The sequence below is a fragment of the Chrysemys picta genome, chromosome 1 (assembly GCF_011386835.1).
Source record: "Chrysemys picta bellii isolate R12L10 chromosome 1, ASM1138683v2, whole genome shotgun sequence".
In the NCBI taxonomy this organism is placed as follows: Eukaryota; Metazoa; Chordata; order Testudines; family Emydidae; genus Chrysemys; species Chrysemys picta.
The window spans coordinates 248,819,905-248,838,008 of record NC_088791.1 but is presented as its reverse complement, the minus strand read 5'-3'; the positions used below and the strand labels follow the sequence as shown (position 1 = coordinate 248,838,008).

General features: G+C 41.1%; 1 protein-coding gene across 4 annotated transcripts in view; it reads left to right on the top strand.

Annotated features, from left to right (window-relative positions):
* The window catches only part of MYO16 (myosin XVI), a 568,549-nt gene that overhangs the window by 375,173 nt on the left and 175,272 nt on the right, over window positions 1–18,104 (top strand). For all 4 annotated transcript variants that reach the window (XM_005304985.5, XM_065581026.1, XM_042844168.2 and 1 more), the window contains exon 17: window positions 15,714–15,825. In XM_005304985.5, coding sequence (XP_005305042.2) covers window positions 15,714–15,825 — 112 coding nt within the window. The remainder of the gene's footprint in view (window positions 1–15,713; window positions 15,826–18,104) is intronic.

Genomic DNA, 18,104 nt, shown 5'->3' with positions numbered 1-18,104 from the left:
AAAAAAACTGTTTGTAATCTGTTATCCTGTGACTTCGTGAATGTTGCGTGGATTGGTGTGTTGTTGTTTTTTTTTAGATAATATCATATACTTACACAGTACCTTTTATCCTAGTATATTTGAAAACACTTAACAAAATGTGTGTGAAACCATGAAGTTGTTTGTCCTTACTCAGGCAAAACTGCCATCAAAGTCAGTGGTCCTTTTCCCTAATGAAGGTCATCAGGATTTAGTAAAATATATATGGGAATAACTTCACTCACAGCTAAAATGTGGCCAGTTTTAGAGCGAGACATAGCAACAGCCTCATGGCATTCAGCAATATTAGCCAGCTGTTTAGGACAGGAGGATAAGAATATTGTATCTGCCTGAAACTGCTTGCCTTCCTCTTAGCATACTGTTTGTATAGTGGTAAGCATTAAAAATTTTATAATTTGCCATGAGTTGCCACATAATGAGATATTCCAGTTTTCCCTTTACTTTGAATAGAAATTAAAGGTGATAATTGTGGAATAATATTGACTATTTTATTGATAACCACTGTATTTAATAGGAAATAAGGTCAAATAGGATCCACAACACACATATTTCTTGCCCCAGAGACGGTGTCTGCTTATTTAATTATACGTTGCGCTTACATAGTATGGGCTATTCTTGGAGATTTCAAACAATTTATGAATATTAATTAATGGAGACTAGCAACACCTCTATAAGGTTGGTAGCAAAAGTATTCTTATTTTTAATGGATCAAGAAAGTGAGGTTAGATAATTTGCCTAAGATCACCTTGGAAATCCATGGCAGTGTTGGGAATAGAACAAGGTCTTCTTACTCCCTGTTTTCCCTTTTAACTGTAAGCTATGCTTTCTTCTCTCTCAATACTGAGTCAAAGGAAATCTTAGTGTCTCCTGTCGTGTGCAATACGTAGGTGAACAAAAGTTGTATATTGGCAGCACAGGCATGTGAGACTTCCCATTTTGCCCACATAAGCACCAAGCATGCTCAACACTAAGCACATGATTAAGTCCCATGGATTTCAATTGCCCATTGAAATCCATGAGATTTAAGGAGGGGCTTAAAGTTAAGGACACACTTAAATGTTTTGTTGAATCAGGGCCTGATTCACATGTGGAATGAACACACAGTACTACTTCACACTATAGAAATATGTCATCTTTACTAGATCTGTTTCCCTGTCCCGGTGACCTGAAATCATGTATTCTGTTATGTCATTACACACACACTGTATTTGTTTTTAGAGCAATCAATGCAACTAGGTGCAACATTTCATGGAAACCAACATAGGTAGGATATGCTTGTTACCGACCCATTTTAAGTAAGATCAAGTTGTAACAAAAACCCTTTCAAGTCCACATGTGCATGAAGGGATTTATTCAGGCTAATCTGAACCCATTTAATCAAAGAGATATGCTCTTCTCTAGGATAAAACAAGATGTTTTCGTTATGTGAACTGCAGGTGCACTTTCTTACCTTTGGCCTAAAAAGCTGAGAGACTCATAAACTAGGTCATGCTAAACAAGCAATGTACCAATTCTCTTATTTACTGTCTGTCAGCAGAATTTCAAAGAATTTGGGTACCTCTGTGTGTTGGGACAGGTTCTCAGGAAATCGTATCAAGGTCAATGAAATCTTCTGAAAAAACAACAAAACGTTACATCATCCTGTGTTGTGAATTTCTTTGACTTAGTAGTGCAAATAATTTGGAAAATTATTGTGTGACAGAGATTTGCATGTGGTCACAGATGATATATAGAAAAACGAGTGAAATTTTCTACCTTGTACAAAAAAAAAATAGGGATCCCAGCTTTTACGGCTATTTTGAATTATTGAGAAAATGTTATTACCTTTATCTGTCATATATAATTTTTTTGTACACAAGATTTTAGAAATTTACAGTCAAGATTTTGACAGGACATTTTAGAAAGACTTCAGATTTGGAAAATTATTATTTTAAAAATCCTATTTTTCATTACATGATTAAGAGAAAGTATTGCATTTATTTTATTTGTTTACTTTCAACTATTTGTATCTTCGCTGTCTGCAGATAAAATTCCTTTGCCTACCATTTTTGACCATTTGTTAGCAAAAATTGGACTTTGCCTGAGTACTAGATCAAAAACCAATACTGTCCCATTTCCGCAGGGAGCTCTGGCAATCCATACCAATGGATTTCCACACGTAATTGAAAGGAGGCAAATGAACCTGAAGACAGAATAGGCTCTCACCACAAGGAGTCATAACTCCCCACAGGAACCAGTTTACACTTCGCCTCAGTGAGTAGCAGATGCTGACATTCATCAAACAACCTTTTTTTCTTCAGGAAATAACAGACAAAAATAGAGAAAAATAACATTGCCTTTACCAGCTACTCCTTCATCCCCCATATTAGCACACTCAGCCTAGCTATGGAGAGCCAAACAATATAAAATTAATAGATCTCTTATTCATTAAGTGCTCCACCCTTATGCCAGAAAGGCTGGCAGACCTTTTCAGCAAAAAGACATCCGAGCATATCTCCCTGGAGGTTTCTGAGGGAGAAGGGTCCATCTTCATCTCCCTGTTTTGTAGTTAGATTGAGGAGTTTAATGAAGAGAACTTGAGCCACTTAATCAAACTGAGGAAGGTCATAGATTTTACTGAGGATGCTGTTCCACCTGCTATCTTAAAAGCTTTTTAACTCGACTCTCATAAAAATGAAAGAGTTTTTTCTTGTCAAAGGAAAGAATCAAAGGTGTTTGGAAAGTCTCTGATTATAAACCTTCCATGACAGCTGTCTAATATGTTATCTAAACTTTCTAAAGACACATGGGCTATCTTGGAGCTCATTACCAAAAATTTGCTTCCAAAATTCAAGGTAAGAAGGCTGTATCATCCCATAAGAAGAATCAGATTGTGTGATTTTAGCTACTGCCTTTCTAGATGACATCACCTTTAACATTTGCAAGGTTTTTCCTAAATCTGTGGGTTGGCAGGTGAAGTAGTGACCTGAAAAACTCTTTTACTTTGCCCAGAGAACAATCAAGATCCAGTACAAACTAATGCTTGTGTCCCTACTATTTGGACAGACTTTGCAATGGCCTTGATGCACTAATTTAAGACTATTACTCTGTTAAGAGTTTCTCCTCCCCTCAGGCATAAACTCAATCTACTTCCACCCAAAACATTCAAAGCTTTCTCAGAAGATCATAACAACCATAATCATCTATTTCTTGTAGCTCAAGAATACCAAAGGGACAGGAAGAAATTCATGACCCAACAAATCAAAATCCTGGTTTCCCTCAGTCACCACTCCAATTCTTTTGGGAAGCAGAAATAGTCATTTTCTCAGATTGGGAAAACATATCTGAGAGATGGGTTCAATCATTTAAAAATGGTTACTGTGTCAAAGTTACCTCACTTCTTTCAAGAAACACTAACCTAAAATAACCCTCTGACTCTTCCCATCCAAATAAACTTGCTTACACAAGTGCATTCAATACCTCCAAAATTGTCTTTTTACTATTCTAATGCTATTCTTCGTGTCACTTCATATCAGCTGGATAAAGGCATTTTTCCTCTGTTTTTAATCCTCACATGTTCAAGAAGCATCACAGCAGTTTGAGATCTCAAAGGGCTAAACTGTTTTTTTGAGTACAAGAAATTCAAGAAAGAATCTCTTTAGTCTATAACAACAGCTGGGTAACAGGAGAAATATTAGCATCCACAGATCTATGAGACACTTATCTTCATGTTCAGCATTTATTGCAGCATCTAAGCAGAAATACTAAAGCTTCAAGACCAACAGCCAATGTTTTCAGTACAGTTGCCTTCAGTCTCACCATCACCCAGCAAGTTTTCTCAAAAATTCTGATTGTAACAGCTGCCAGCCTTCACAAGGAAAGTCCCCAGAATCAAGACCTGCAATAGAGCCAATCTCCAAGTAGCCTAATCATGCAGCTCACCTGTAGTAGGCTGCCTGATTGGCTGGAAGAATCAGCAGACTGGCTCCTAAGCGCAAGATGCAGTTCAGTGGTGCTTAAAGCATTTGCCCATAGCTGTGATAGCTCCTGCACCAGTTCTGACCCTCAGTTCTGATATCTGACCTCAGACTCCAGCTCTAACCCTTGGCTTCAATTCCTGACTCCTGCTCTGACCACTAGGAATGACCACTCAACATCCTGTTCACTGATAGAAAGGATAGGTGTTTGGCTAGAGAAAAACATCTCATCTAAAGGCCCCAGGTTTTGGTTCAGACAGTGAGCCTGGAGAATCATCTCCTTGTGGTGTTCTAATAGAGTTGTTTGCTGGTAGGAATGCTAAATATCTTATTTTCTTAATTTTCTGCAATATTGCTAGAGAGATATCTGGACAAAATCATCAGTTCCTACTAAGGTCCCTGTGTACCAAACCCAGCCCTTTGAATCTGAACATCTCAGGTGAGTGTGACATGGAGGTAGGATGAATACAGCAGTTATTTCAATTTCAAATCCCTGGATCTGAACCAGCTCTTCCAGTTTTAGTTTTGGTTAAATCCAAAATAGAAGGGGTTACTTTCTGATTCTAGTTCGCAAACAGTTGAAATTTCATGATAAAGCTGCTCTTGAAAGCTTACAGTTCAAGATGGCACAAATATCATGAGATCATTTGCGCTCATAAGATTTCTGCCATTTGGGGCTGAAGAATGATGAGACTGAGACTGCACATTACTGGCACCACTAAATATGATTCCAATCCTAAATCATATTTCAGTCTTGTACCCAAATTCTTTCCTAAACTTGATCTGAACATGCCTCTCATGCCTAGTCAAATTTTTCCTCCTTAGGCCTCCTTAGGCCTGTTTTGTTGACAAAAGTCACCATGCCTCTCATGCCTAGTCAAATTTTTCCTCCTTAGGCCAGTTTTGTTGACAAAAGTCAGTGTTGGTTGACAAAACAGTGGAGGTGTACACACTGAAATGCTCCTCCCCAGGGTGGCTCCAGGGTTTTGGCCGCCCCAAGCAGCCAAAAAACAAACAAACAAAAAGCCGCGATCGCGATCTGTGGCGGCAATTCGGTGGGAGGTCCTTCGCTCCGAGCGGGAGTGAGGGACCGTCTGCCGAATTGCCACCGAATAGCTGAACGTGACGCCCCCCTCCGGAGTGGCTGCCCCAAGCACCAGCTTGCCAAGCTGGTGCCTGGAGCTGGCCCTGCTCCTCCCACTGATGTAACTCCCCTGCTATGCCAACAAAATAAAACCACCTTGACAAGAGCCATAGCGATTTCTGCGACATAGAGTGACTCAACATATTCGTAGATACTGCGCTTGCTTATTTTGCCGTAATTGGCCTCCAGCAGGTGTCCCACAATGCCCATCATGACCGCTCTGGTTAGCAGGTTGAACTCTGCTACCCTGCTGGTACACAGGCATGTGCCTCTCCCTCCATTTAAAGGCACAGGAATTTGTGAAATTCTTCTTCCTGTTTGCTTGGCTTGGACTGTTCACACATCTTCCCAGCTGACCATGGCGGCTTTTTGCAACAGATGCCCTCCTGCATGGAGTACACCAGAGCTTTTGGATCTGCTGCGTCTGTGAGGATAATAGGTTGTGCAGTCGCAGCTTTGCTCCAGCGGTAGGAACTTTGATATCTACAGGCAGATTGCTCATGGCATGCAGAAGAAAGGACATGCAGCAGTGTCATGCTAAGATCAAGAATCTAAGACAGGCATTCCAGAAGGCAAGGGAGGCCACCCATCACTCTGGTGCAGCACTGAAAACATGCCGCTTCTAAGAGGAGCTGCACCCCTCCTCAGTGGCAACCCCACCACCACCACCAAGAGCCTAAGGATACTTTGGGGGGACTGGAGGCAATGGCCAACAGAGTCAACCCTGAGGACGAAGTGGTGGATGAGGAAGTGGAGTTGGAAGCGGATGTGGGCTATGCGATGCAGTCGTCCAGTGGCGTGGAAAGCCAGGACCTATTTTTGACCCTGGAGGAGTCTAGCCAGTCCCAGCACTCTGGCTCAGGTGCGGATGAAGCAGGAGAGGCAAGCTCCGGTAGGCACACATTTTGCTTTGATACTGCACAGTGATAGGAGATTGAGGTCTCATTTACTTTGTTATATGGTAGAGGAGGGTTAAGGGATAGAAATTAAGAACAGAACCTATGCAGCTATGCAGTGGGGGCCTGGAGGGAAAGTTTGTTAATATATGCCGGGATGTCCTGGGACTCCTCCATAGAGAGCTTTAGGAAGCTTTCCTATAGGTATTCTGCAATCCTCTGCCAAAGGTTCCTTGGCAGAGCTGCCTTGTTTCTCCCCCTACTGTAGGAAACTTTGCCACACCAACTGGCAATTATTTCTGCAGGGACCAAAACAGCACACAGGCGAGCAGCATATGGACCCAGTCTGAAGCCATATGCTTGCAGGAGATGCACTCTTCCATCCTGGGTTACTCTCAGGAGTCAGATATCGGGTTTGATTACCTGATCCTGTGCAAAAGGGTACCAATATTCAGAATACTCTCCCTAGGCGTGTGTAATGACCTTTGCAAGCCACTCACACCTTTTGTCCCTTCTTGCCCATTTCCCCTTCCCAACCCTCACTTCCCCATGCTCCCTCTGAACTCACCATATTTGGGACTCTCTCTGACCTATGTGCTAGCCAAGGGGAAGTGAGAAAGAGGTGTATGTGACTTCTGTGATTCACGAACTATGAGTGCACTCACAATACTCTTTCCATGCATTATTTGGTTGGCTTATGCAGATGTGCCCTTGAGGACAAATAAAGTGTTCTCTTTGAAACAAAATGAGTCAGTCTTCATTTGTCTCATTCACACAGTAGTTGCTACTAAAATTCGAACACAGTGGCTATAGGCAGGAACATTTGCTCACTATAATTAAAGCTCAGGAAGCAAGCATTACAGGGGTCATTCAAGACAGCAAGTAAACATTGCCTGGCCGAATGTATCACATAAAGATACATTACTGGGGCTCATTGTCAAAATGCTCCTTCAAAACCTCCTGATATGAGCCCCTCTAATTGTCCTTGTTTCTTGCTGCTCAAAATCAGCAGCCAGCCTATACTCCTCAGCACTCCACCCTGGGGAAACTTTTGCTTTTCACTTCACAAATGTTATGCAGAGCACAGCAGGCCGCTATGACCATCAGAATATTTTCCTCATTGAGGTCTAACCTGCCAAAAAGGCAGTGCCAGCAGGCTTTTAAGCTGCCAAAGATACATTCAACAGTCATTCTGCACCTGTTAAGCCTGTTGTTGAAGTGCTCCTTGCTGCTGTCTAGGTTCCCAGTGTAAGGCTTCATGAGCCATGGGAATAAGGGGTAGTCTGGGTATCCCAGGATCACTATAGGGATTTCCACATCCCCCACTGGAATCTTCTAGTCTGGAAAGAAAGTCCCAGCATGCAGCTTTCTGTACAGTCCAGTGTTTCTAATGATGCATGCTTCATGAACTTTCCCTAACCAACCCGCATTGATGTCAGTGAAAAGGCCCCGGTGATCCACCAGCACCTGCAAGACCTTGGAGAAGTAGCCCTTTCAGTTGATGTACCCTGTCGCAAGATAGGCTGGGGTTAAAACTGGGATATGCAGGCCATCTATTGTCCCGCCACAGTTAGGGAATCCCATTGCTGCAAAGCCATCAATTATTTCCTGCACATTACCAAGAGTCACAGTCCTTTGTAGCAGGAGGCAATTAATAGCCCTGGGCACTTACATCACCATAACCCGCCTCCCCTCTCCCGCAGTGGATTTTAGAACTTCAAATTGATTCGTGATTGACTGGTAGGCAATCTGGATTTGCCACACAATGATCACCATTCGTTTTTCCACTGGGAAGACAACTCTCATTCAGCTTTCAGGGCAGGGGCAAGTTCTGCCCACAGTTCCAGGAAGGTGACTTTGCGCATCCGAAAGTTCTGCAGCCACTGCTCATCATCCCATACATGCATCACGATGCGATCCCACCACTCAGTGCCTGTTTCCTGACTCTGAGCCCAGTACCGATGGTCCACCATGTGAAGCTGCTGCTTGAATGCCAGCAGCAATCTTGAATTGTTTCTTTCCACTGCACAGAGCAGGGCAGGCACTACAGATTCACTTTCTGTTTCCCAGCTCATGAAATATTGCAGGACCAGCCACGTTGTGTTCATAACGCTCATCACCTGACTGGTCAGCAGCTCAGGATCCATGCTCTCAGGCAGAGATGGCAGGTGCACAGTTTACAGGGGTTGTTCAAAAATGGCAGGAAACAAAGTTGGAAGTCCATGGAATGATGGGACGGAAATATCTGCACATCCCCATGATGCACCGCAATCCATTCGCAGATCTTCCCATAGGGGAGGGTGGCAAGTTGCACCGTGGGATAGCCACCCACAATGCAATGCTCTCTCTGTTGATACAAAAGCACCGGTGGTCACGCTCCGCTGACTCAAGGAGCATTGTGTGGACGTGCACAACCAATGTCATTAAAGCGACATATGATCGTCAACGTAACTTAAGTTGAATTAACTTTGTAGTGTAGAAAAGGCCTTAGTTTCCACTCCTTGATATTTGCATTTTCAACTTATAAGACTGTAATAAATCTCTTTTCTTAAAGTGTTACCTTAAAGGGATTTAACCAGTAATGTGTCCCTTACTCTTTTGGAGTATTTGGTGCAAGTTTTCAAATGCATGCAGTGGGTGTGTCACAAAAATCCATATTTTCACAGATAAACTGGCACTTGTCTATGTGTCGTCTCTATTTGGAAAGCTCCTATACTGCAATGTAGGTATTAATAATAATTAAATTATCAGCTTATGCATGCATTTCAATTTCTGTGTCAGTGCAAGCTTTCAATACATAACAGATGCTTGCATATATTTATGTGATCTCTTGTTGCATCTATATATGAAAATTTCAACCCAGAAATCCAGTTCCCTCAAATAAAATGTGGAAAACTATATTATGATAAATTTATATCTAAAAGTAGCAGCATGGAATATTTCTGAAATAAGGTGAATAGCTCATTCTATCTGTTCTTTTGGGAGCATAGAAATAGTTTGAAATTGTTACAGATTAGACCTGTTGTATTAGAAAAAAGATTAGAAAGATAAAGCTAAATGTATACGTCTTTTCAGTTTTCAAGCAACTGTTTTAGTCTAAAGCAGCACCATATTTTACTCAGGTTCTGTGCTGTAGTACAATTATTGATCGGTTTATCTTTTTAAACAAATCCCATTTTGTGGATCAGCTAATTTCTTCTTTTTGAAATAAACAGTTGATCACATGTTCTTAAATTAAAACTTTTCTGTGTGCTGATAATCTCTCTGGTTACACTAGTCCAGGGCAAATGTTGACATGATAGCATTTAAACAGATGGTCAGACATTCAGTGGAAAGTAGTTAATTATTAGAACTGCACAGACTGGATGTGAACATTACGTGTCTGAACAGCCACCATCAGCCTAAAGGTTCAGTTTAAGAATTTCTAAATCTACCACAGTATGTTCGGCCAATCTGAGACCCGTTCTGTAAACACACACCTAAATATGCAATTTAAGGCCCAATGAAACTATATTAAATAATTCCATGTATGCAAGACTTTAGAAATTTCCTAAATGTAGCCTGCATAAATCAAACATTACAAGGAAACTCCAGTGCCTAAGTAGTATTCTCAGTGTTATTCACCTCTCTCTCTCTCTCTCTCTCTCTCTCTCACAACCTTTCAAAGATTTTCAGTAACAAAATAAAAGGGAATTTCTCAGCTAATAGGTCAGGAGTCACAAGGGTGACACTGAATTTTTATCTATATAGGTATTCATGAGGGCCCCATCTCCACATTTCCTGAGAGCCATTCCAGATAGGAATCTGAACTCAAAAATGGGCTTTACCTCTGAATTTTGAAAACTCAGTCTGATGCTAAATATGAAGTTTCAACAGTGGTGCAGTTCAAAGCAGGGGCATCCACTTTAGGCTCTCCACTCCTCAGCTGTCACCTCTCTGGGGCAGAGACCCATGTCTCTCTCCCTCTTGACTGGGGTTTTTCCAGGCTGTGAGGTTCCCTGCCTACACTGTGCTATTCCCAGTGTTTGCACTTTGCTTCTTCTTCGAAGGCTTATGAACAGTTGTAATTGCCCTCAATTACAGGATATCACAGTACTCTTTCTAAGCAATCACACTTATTTTTAAGGTGAAAACATTACAGAAAAAACATTAAAACCCACAAAAGAACCTACACAGATACTTTTAAGCTTACCAACTCCGACAAGGGCTCTGATAGGAATCAGTCTTTCAAACCCCACAAAGAATATTTTTGTGGTTACCAGTTCAGAACAGCCTTAGCTCAAAAGTAACATCCTGCCCTCCCCGCAAGAATAATTTAGTCTTTCATTTATACAGCTTGGACCTTTGATCTTGAGACTCTGGGAATAGGTAATCAGCAGACAGTGGTCCTTTCCTCAGAGCGTAACTTGAAAAGGTTGGGTTTTTTGCATAACCAGAGGTGGGGAATTTGTATTCACCTCCCCCTAGAGATTTCTCAGGCAAACCACTTGACGCTGTTTGTCCCAAAAGTCCATTCTTGTCTGGCACATAGTTCAATACAGTCCTTTGAAGTTCATAACACTACCTAGCATTCATATCACATCTTCCCTCTAGAGAGGTTGCATACAATCCTAGCCCATGATAATACATAACTTTTGCATCTAATACAATGTACTCCAAAGATACTTAAACTTAATTCAGTAAGGTTTTTCAAGGATATTGCAGGAAATTGCCACATGTGTCACAGGCAGTTTCTCCTGTTTAATATACTTAGTTGGCTAAAAAATGTACGTGGACAAATTCCATTAGGCCTCAAAGGCCAGGACTGCCAACACCCCTCCCCCGAACCCCCCATAACAGATTGATTTTAAAAAGAACTATCCCTGGAGGAGTGCCTGTCCCTTTCCCTGCCTTCCTTACTCTCACCAGATGGGCCTTGCTATGATATCAGGCAAGAACTAATTAGGCCCTGGTGGAGGGCATTAACTGTGATTCTTCAGCAGCTCACACAGTAAGCTTTGGCAACAATCAAATTTGTTGATAATAACAAAATTTGAGGGGTGGCGAATGTGTCATGACCCAAAAAGAAGGGGACAGTGGGGGTCTTGCAATGAGATGACATTCCGTACTAATAAATGTAAAGTCATGGGCCCATAATTATCTACTTTGTACTGAAGCCAGGGATTACCCTTTTTCCTCTCTGGACAGGGGATATATTTGATTGGAGTTCTGGAAATCATTATTCCTATTGGAAGCATTCCATGTATGCAGTAAGGTATTTGCAGACAAAAGTACTTAGATTTCTGCCTGCAGTGAACTGTGAGCACAAATTTTGCAAGCTGAAATTGTATCCACAGAAGAGAGCGCCCCCCGCCCCCTCCCCACCCCGTGAAAAAAAATGTACTAAAACTGATAGCAATGAGGGAGGAATTGTCCAGTGGTTATGCACAGGGCAATGATTCAGTTCTGCATTCTGTATCCAGAACTATTGCCGACTCACTGTGTGACCTTGGGCAAATCAATTACCCTCTCCTTGCCTCCTGTTCCTCAAGTTTAAAATGGTGATAATACTTATCTCTAGTGAGTTGTGACGCTTTCATGTTTGTAAAGCCCTTTGAGATCTTTGGATGAAAGGTACTATAGATAGTAAAAACTTTATTGTTAGTATTAAAATTTATGGGCGGGATAGTTAGCTGGCGTAAATTGATATATCCACATTGACTTCAAAGAAGCTATGCCAATACTCCAGCTGAGGATCTGGCCTAATATTTACTTACTGAAAAATATCTATTTATTTCCTATCAAGTATCGATTAATATGACCTATTACATTCAAAGGAAACTGTTGTTGGAACACATAAACACTCTAGTATTAGTAAAGGGTTTAATCAATGTATGATAGCTATAACAGAGTGTAGTTCATAGTAACAGAAAGGCAAGTAAGGCTAATATCTGAATGCTATATGGCAGTCTGTAGTGGAAATTTTTAGCCATTTATAATTGCAAAGCGTCCTCTTTATCAGCAACAATGTAATTCCATCCCCGTCACTGAAATGTCAACATCAACCAAAAGTTCTCTATAAATGAGAGTGATCATAAATATTAAAAAATGTTAACATTTTATGAAATAATTATGTATCTGTAGTGTGAGGTATGACATTAATGCTAAGGGTTTGATTCATTACCACTTTACTTCAGTTTTACACCAGTGTAGCTGGTGGTGAATTGTTATCCTAAGTCTAGTTATGTGGTAGAAATGGTCTGCAATGTGTCTCAAGACATTTGCATCCTGGGTCCATGTTTAGCAGCGGGGGGAAGTATTCTTATAACTAGAAGTATATCTTTTCCAGTTGTCACTGTTTCTCAGCTGGGGCAGGTTGAAGAATACAAAATGTGATTTGTGACTATTTTGGCAAGTAAACATAACAGGCGCTCTCTGCTGTTTGGGTTTATATAATGTCCACCTAGGCCTGTAAGTGCTTAACACAATTTTAAAATACTGTCTGACATTTAAAAATAGTGACTAAAGCTTTGTGATTTTTTAAAACTAAATATCCATTCCTTCCCAGCAATTCTCACCTTTCAATTTACGTAGTTTGGGAAATAGATGGGTCTTGCAGCATGTTCTAAAAGTCAGCAAATTAGCTACTTTAGGCCAAAGAAGTAGAGTAGTAAATTCCAGAGTTGAGCACATCTCAGATAATGTCCTGCCTGCAGCTGCCCCACCTCCACTTTTTAAATGTAGAGAGCTCCTTATCAAGTGCCTGTGCTGATCACAACTGTGTCAGAACCTTAGTGGGAAAGTGGAAGTCTCTCCAGGCTGGCCCGTCCCAGTAGGTACTTAGGATTTCATTTTGAAAAACATTCACCATTGGCCTAACCTTGTTCCTATTGAAGTCAATGTATTTTTTATCTTTGGCATCAGTGTGAGCAGAGTTTGGCCTACACTGCACTTTTGAAAATCTCACTCATAGGATACTCAACAACCAATTATCTCTCAACAAAATGTGTGATCGTGGGAGATGCTGAGCACAAGTCAGTGAAGATTGAGAAAACTCAGCCCCTTCCAAGACTGGACCCTGAGTTGGCAAATTTAATTAAAGTATTTGTATAAAAGCTCATATATATACTCTTCAAAAACATTAAAAAGAGCTGATTAACCATATTGCCTGAATGTGTAAAGGCACATGATACCATTCTGCAAAAGAGAGAAAATAAGGTGCCAACTATGCAGAGAGAGATGTAATAAATTCTCCGTGAGGGCTGCTGGGTGGTGATCTCTTTTGAAAATCTGACTGTAAAGGCCCAGTTCTGCAAGATGCTGAGTACCTCAGGAGGTGTTAAGTCAGAACTTCACAGACTCCAGTCCTAGTGGTGTGAGGTCTGTTATATATTAAAAAGAGCTACTGGTCTAGCTATCCTGTCGGTGGGAAGTACTGTGCCTCTATACACATTTTTCTTCCATCCATGTTTCTCGGCCACCCAATTTCCATTTAGGGCAGGGGTTCCCAAACTTGGTTCACAGCCTGTTCAGGGTGAGCCCCTGGAAGGCCAAGAGATGCTTTGTTTACATGAGCATCCACAGGTACGGCCACTTGCAGCTCCCAGTGGCCATGGTTTGCCATTCCCAGCCAATGGGAGCTGCGGGAAGCAGGGCCGCAAACCAAGTTTGGGATCCTCTTATTTAGGGTAAATATTCATTGCTATTACATCTATATATTTCACCACATCATGCTTTCTCATAAGTCTTTTCATTGTCTGTCATAACCCCCAGTGAGATTGGTTAGAGAAGCACAAATAATTCCTACACCTAACTGTAAAAGCTGTGTACTCTCATGCAAAGCACAACTCTTGTGAGAGCTCCCTAAGGCCATGTCTATACTACAAAATTAAGTCGACCTAACTTATGTCGGCATACAGCCACTGCATTAATTACATCGCTTGTGCGTGTCAACACTTTGCTCCTTGTGTCAGCGTTGCATGTCCTTACCAGGAGCACTTGTGTTGATTGTACTGTCTATGTGGGGGCATTGTGGGATGACTTCTGAAAGCCAGTAACAGTTGACATAAGCAGCAGGTCAACTGGGTTGACCTAACTACTGTGACCTTGACTCCATGCCTCTCACGGAGGTGGAGTTATTAAGTAGCAGGGCAATTGCATGAGCAGGAGCAAAATTTAAGTATAGATATTTTCATAGTCAGGTCGTCGTAAACTGCTTCGTGTTGACCTAACTGTAATGTAGACTGACCTTGGTAGTAGTCTGATGACTGAATGGGGAGTCCATGATGAGACCTATCCATCCCAGCTGGAATAGGAATGTGATCAGGAATTGTCAGAGCTCAAACTGCCAGCAGGTCTGTTTGTTATGGACATGGGACATCTCAATGTGAAAATGCAAACACCCATTCTCTCTCTCTCCCTTTCATTTTGCAGTGAGATACAATTAGGTGTATTGCTATGCATGTTGTAGGAAGGCCACAATATGTTACTGCTAAGAACATTTCTTAGCTTGCTGTTCTTTGTGTTAGTATATAGTACTATATTTCAGTTGTCATGTGGCATAGCTGTCTTGCACTGTATGTTGGCTCTTTTTGTTTTCCATTGTCTGTTTTTACAGAGGTAGGTAGGTGTGTGTGTGTGTGTGTGTGTGTGTGTGTGTGTGTGTGTGTGTGTGTGTGTGTGTGTGTGACACATGGCAGGGATATTTGTAATTCACTAACACTTCCTTTCAGTGCATATTATATATTATAGTGGGAGCTTATGACTCAGTACATGTAACACATTTACTATTTAAGTGTGTACTCAGCATCTCTAAGGATCAGACACTACCCTGAGAGGAGGAAACATCAGGCCAGAAGAAAATTAAGCAATCTTACTACATCTCCCATTTAATTCAAGTGCTCAGTCCCCAGGCATTCAGTGAACTTGGGATCAGGCTGATAAGAGTTGAATTCTCAAGTCCTCCAAGCTGCACAAAGTGAATTTAAAGCAGTCAGAGAGTTACACTGGAGAATTACCCCTTTGTAGGGGAGTCTTTGGCAGCAAAAAAGCTGGCAGAGGCAGGAATTCCAGCAGCTGGCAAAAGGGAGATAGGGAGGACACAGTCAGAGTCCATTCTTCACTGGCAGAAGATCTCAGTGGCATAAATTAAAGTTGTCCCCTTTAGCTTCAACTTGCACTGGGGCTTTGGGTATCTGAGAATTGGGGAGCCACAATCAGCTCCTTGTCAACCTCTCTTTTTCACTGTGCCTGAGCTCTGCTTGGCTACAGATAAAAATCAACGCTACTGAATATTTGGAAGAGAATAAATGGGGGAGGGGGGACCATGAGGCCACATGAAAATTAAACACTCTTACTTGACTCCTCAGGAATGGCAGAAATGCACCTTGCAAGTTCTAGCGAAATACACACAAATGTCACAAGGAAAACTTGTGAGCTAATAGCTGCATGTAATAATGGGTAGTTATGCAAGAGCCTAGGGAAATGTAGAACATAAACACATTCTGTCACAAATGCCTTTCCCTCAGAGAGGTGAGAGAACAATTCACTGAGTCTCCTGTAAACACTTAAGAACATTATGTACAGGTGTTTGTGTGTGACTTCCATTAGGTTGGAAGGCAAAAGATGGCTTTTAACCATAGAAGCTTGATTGCGTGCCAACCTCATAAAGGCTATATGCTTTTTCCCCCGCCCGTGCAGGTATCTGAACCAGACTGTACTGGAGGAGACATCAGTAACAGTGAACACTCTCAACAGAGAGAAATTAGCTGTCCTAAAACAAGCCCTAACTGCTTTTGGATTCAATAACCTGGTAAGTTATGCAAGCCTATATAGTTCCTGCCTAGAATGACTCTTTTATCTAGTGAAAAGCAGGTCATAAGAAACTCATATTGACAGACCCCCCAGAAAAATATAGGCCTGGCCCTTTTTTGTGCCAATGAAACAAAGTGATAGTTCACTCCAGGGAAATGATTGTAATCACTTTTAATTAGATACTGCACCAACAATGTAAACCTTTTTCATTCTTAAAGTCTCACAGAACAGCTGCAAATTATAATCCTGTGAACAATTAAATTACATAATGTCTCGATAGCAAGAAACAATCAAATCCCATATGACAAAAAATTATAAAATACCCTGGGTATTTTTCCCTTCCTGATTATATCGCTGTCCCTTTTAATTTTGTGAAGTATACATTCCAAATGCTGTCTGATTGCTAGCATCTGAAAAAGGCATATACATAATTAGACACACAAAATTACAGTCAAGTGACATGAAAGATTTGACTTCAACTAACAAAAGCAACAAGGAGCAGCTAGTCCTAGAACCCACAAGGGGAGAGGCAATTCTTCATTTAGTCCTAAGTGAAGCAAAGGATATGGTCCAAGAGGTGAATATAGCTGAACTGCTCGGTAATAGCAATTTAATGTAATTAAATTTAAACATTCTTGTTGGGGGGTTCGGGGGGGGAATGCCAAAGAAACCCACCCCAGTAGCATTTAACTTTAAAAAGGGTACACAAAAATGAGAAACCCAGGTAAACAGAAATTAAAAGGTACTGTCACAAGGGTGAGATGCCTGCAAACTGCATAGGGACTGTTTAGAAACACCATAATAGAGGCTCAAACTAAACATATACGCAAAATGGGGGGAAAAAGCCACTGTGGCTAAACAGAAGAATAAAAGAGGTGGGTAGAGGCAAAAAGGTATCCTTTTAAAAATTGAAGGTCAAATCCAACTGAGGAATATAGAAAGGAGCATAAACTCTGCAAATCAAGTGTGAAGATGTAAGGCAGGCCAAGAAAGAATTTGAAGAACAACTAGCTTAAGAAACAAAAACTAGCAGCAATTTTTTAAGTACATCAGAAACAGGAAGCCTGCCAAACAATCAGTGGGGCCACTGGATGACTGAGCTCTAAAGGAGCACTCAAAAAAGACAAGGCCATTGCAGAGAAACTAAATGAATTCTTTTCATCGGCCTTCACTGCAGAGGATGCGAGGGAGATTCCCACACCTGAGCCATTTTTCTTATGTGACAAATATGAGGAACTGTCCCAGATTGAGGTGTCAATAAAGGAATTTTTGGAACAAATGTATAACTTAAACAGTAATAAATCACCAGGACCAGATAGTATTCACCCAAGAGTTCTGAAGGAATTCAAATTGCAGAACTACTAACTGCGGTTTCAACGAGGAGTCTTTGTGACACCTTATAGACTAACAAATGTATTTGGGCATTTATTCGGTTTGTAACCTTTCGCTTAAATCAGCCTCTGTACCAGATGACTGAAGGGCAGCTAATGCAATCCCTTTTTTTTAAAGGCTGCAGAGGCAATCCTGACAAATATGGACTGGTAAACCAGGCAATTTGACTGAAACTATCGTAAAGAACAGACTTGTCAGACACATAGACGAACACAATATATAGGGGAAAATTCAACATCGCTTTTGTAAAGGGAAATCATACCTTACCAGTCTATCCATTTTTTTGAGGGTGTCAACAAAAATGAGGACAAGTGTGCTACAGTCTATATAGTGTTCTTGGACATTCAGCAAGGCTTTGATAAGATCCCTCACCAAAGACTTTTAAGCAAAGTAAGTAGTCACGGAATAAGAGGGAAGGTCCTCTCATGGATCAGTAATTGGCTACAAGATAGGAAACAAAAGGGTAGGAAAAATTGCCAGTTTTCAGAATGGAGAGAGATAAATAGCAGGTTCCCCCAAGGATCTGTGACCAGTGCTGTTCAACATATTGATAAATGATCTGGAAAAGGGGGTGAACAGTTAGGTGGCAAAATTTGCAGACAAAATTTGCAAAATTACCCAAAATGGCTAAATCCAAAGCAGATTGCAAAGAGCTACAAAGGGATCTCATTAAACAGGATGCTGGGCAATAAAATGGCAGATGAAATTCAATACTGATAAATGCAAAGTAATGCACATTGGAAAATATAATCCCAACTAAGCATGCAAAATGTTGGGGTCTAAATTAGCTGTTACCACTCAAGAAAGAGATCATGTAGTCATCATGGATAGTTCTCTGAAAACAAACACTCAATGTGCAGCAGCAGTCAAAAACTAACAGAATGC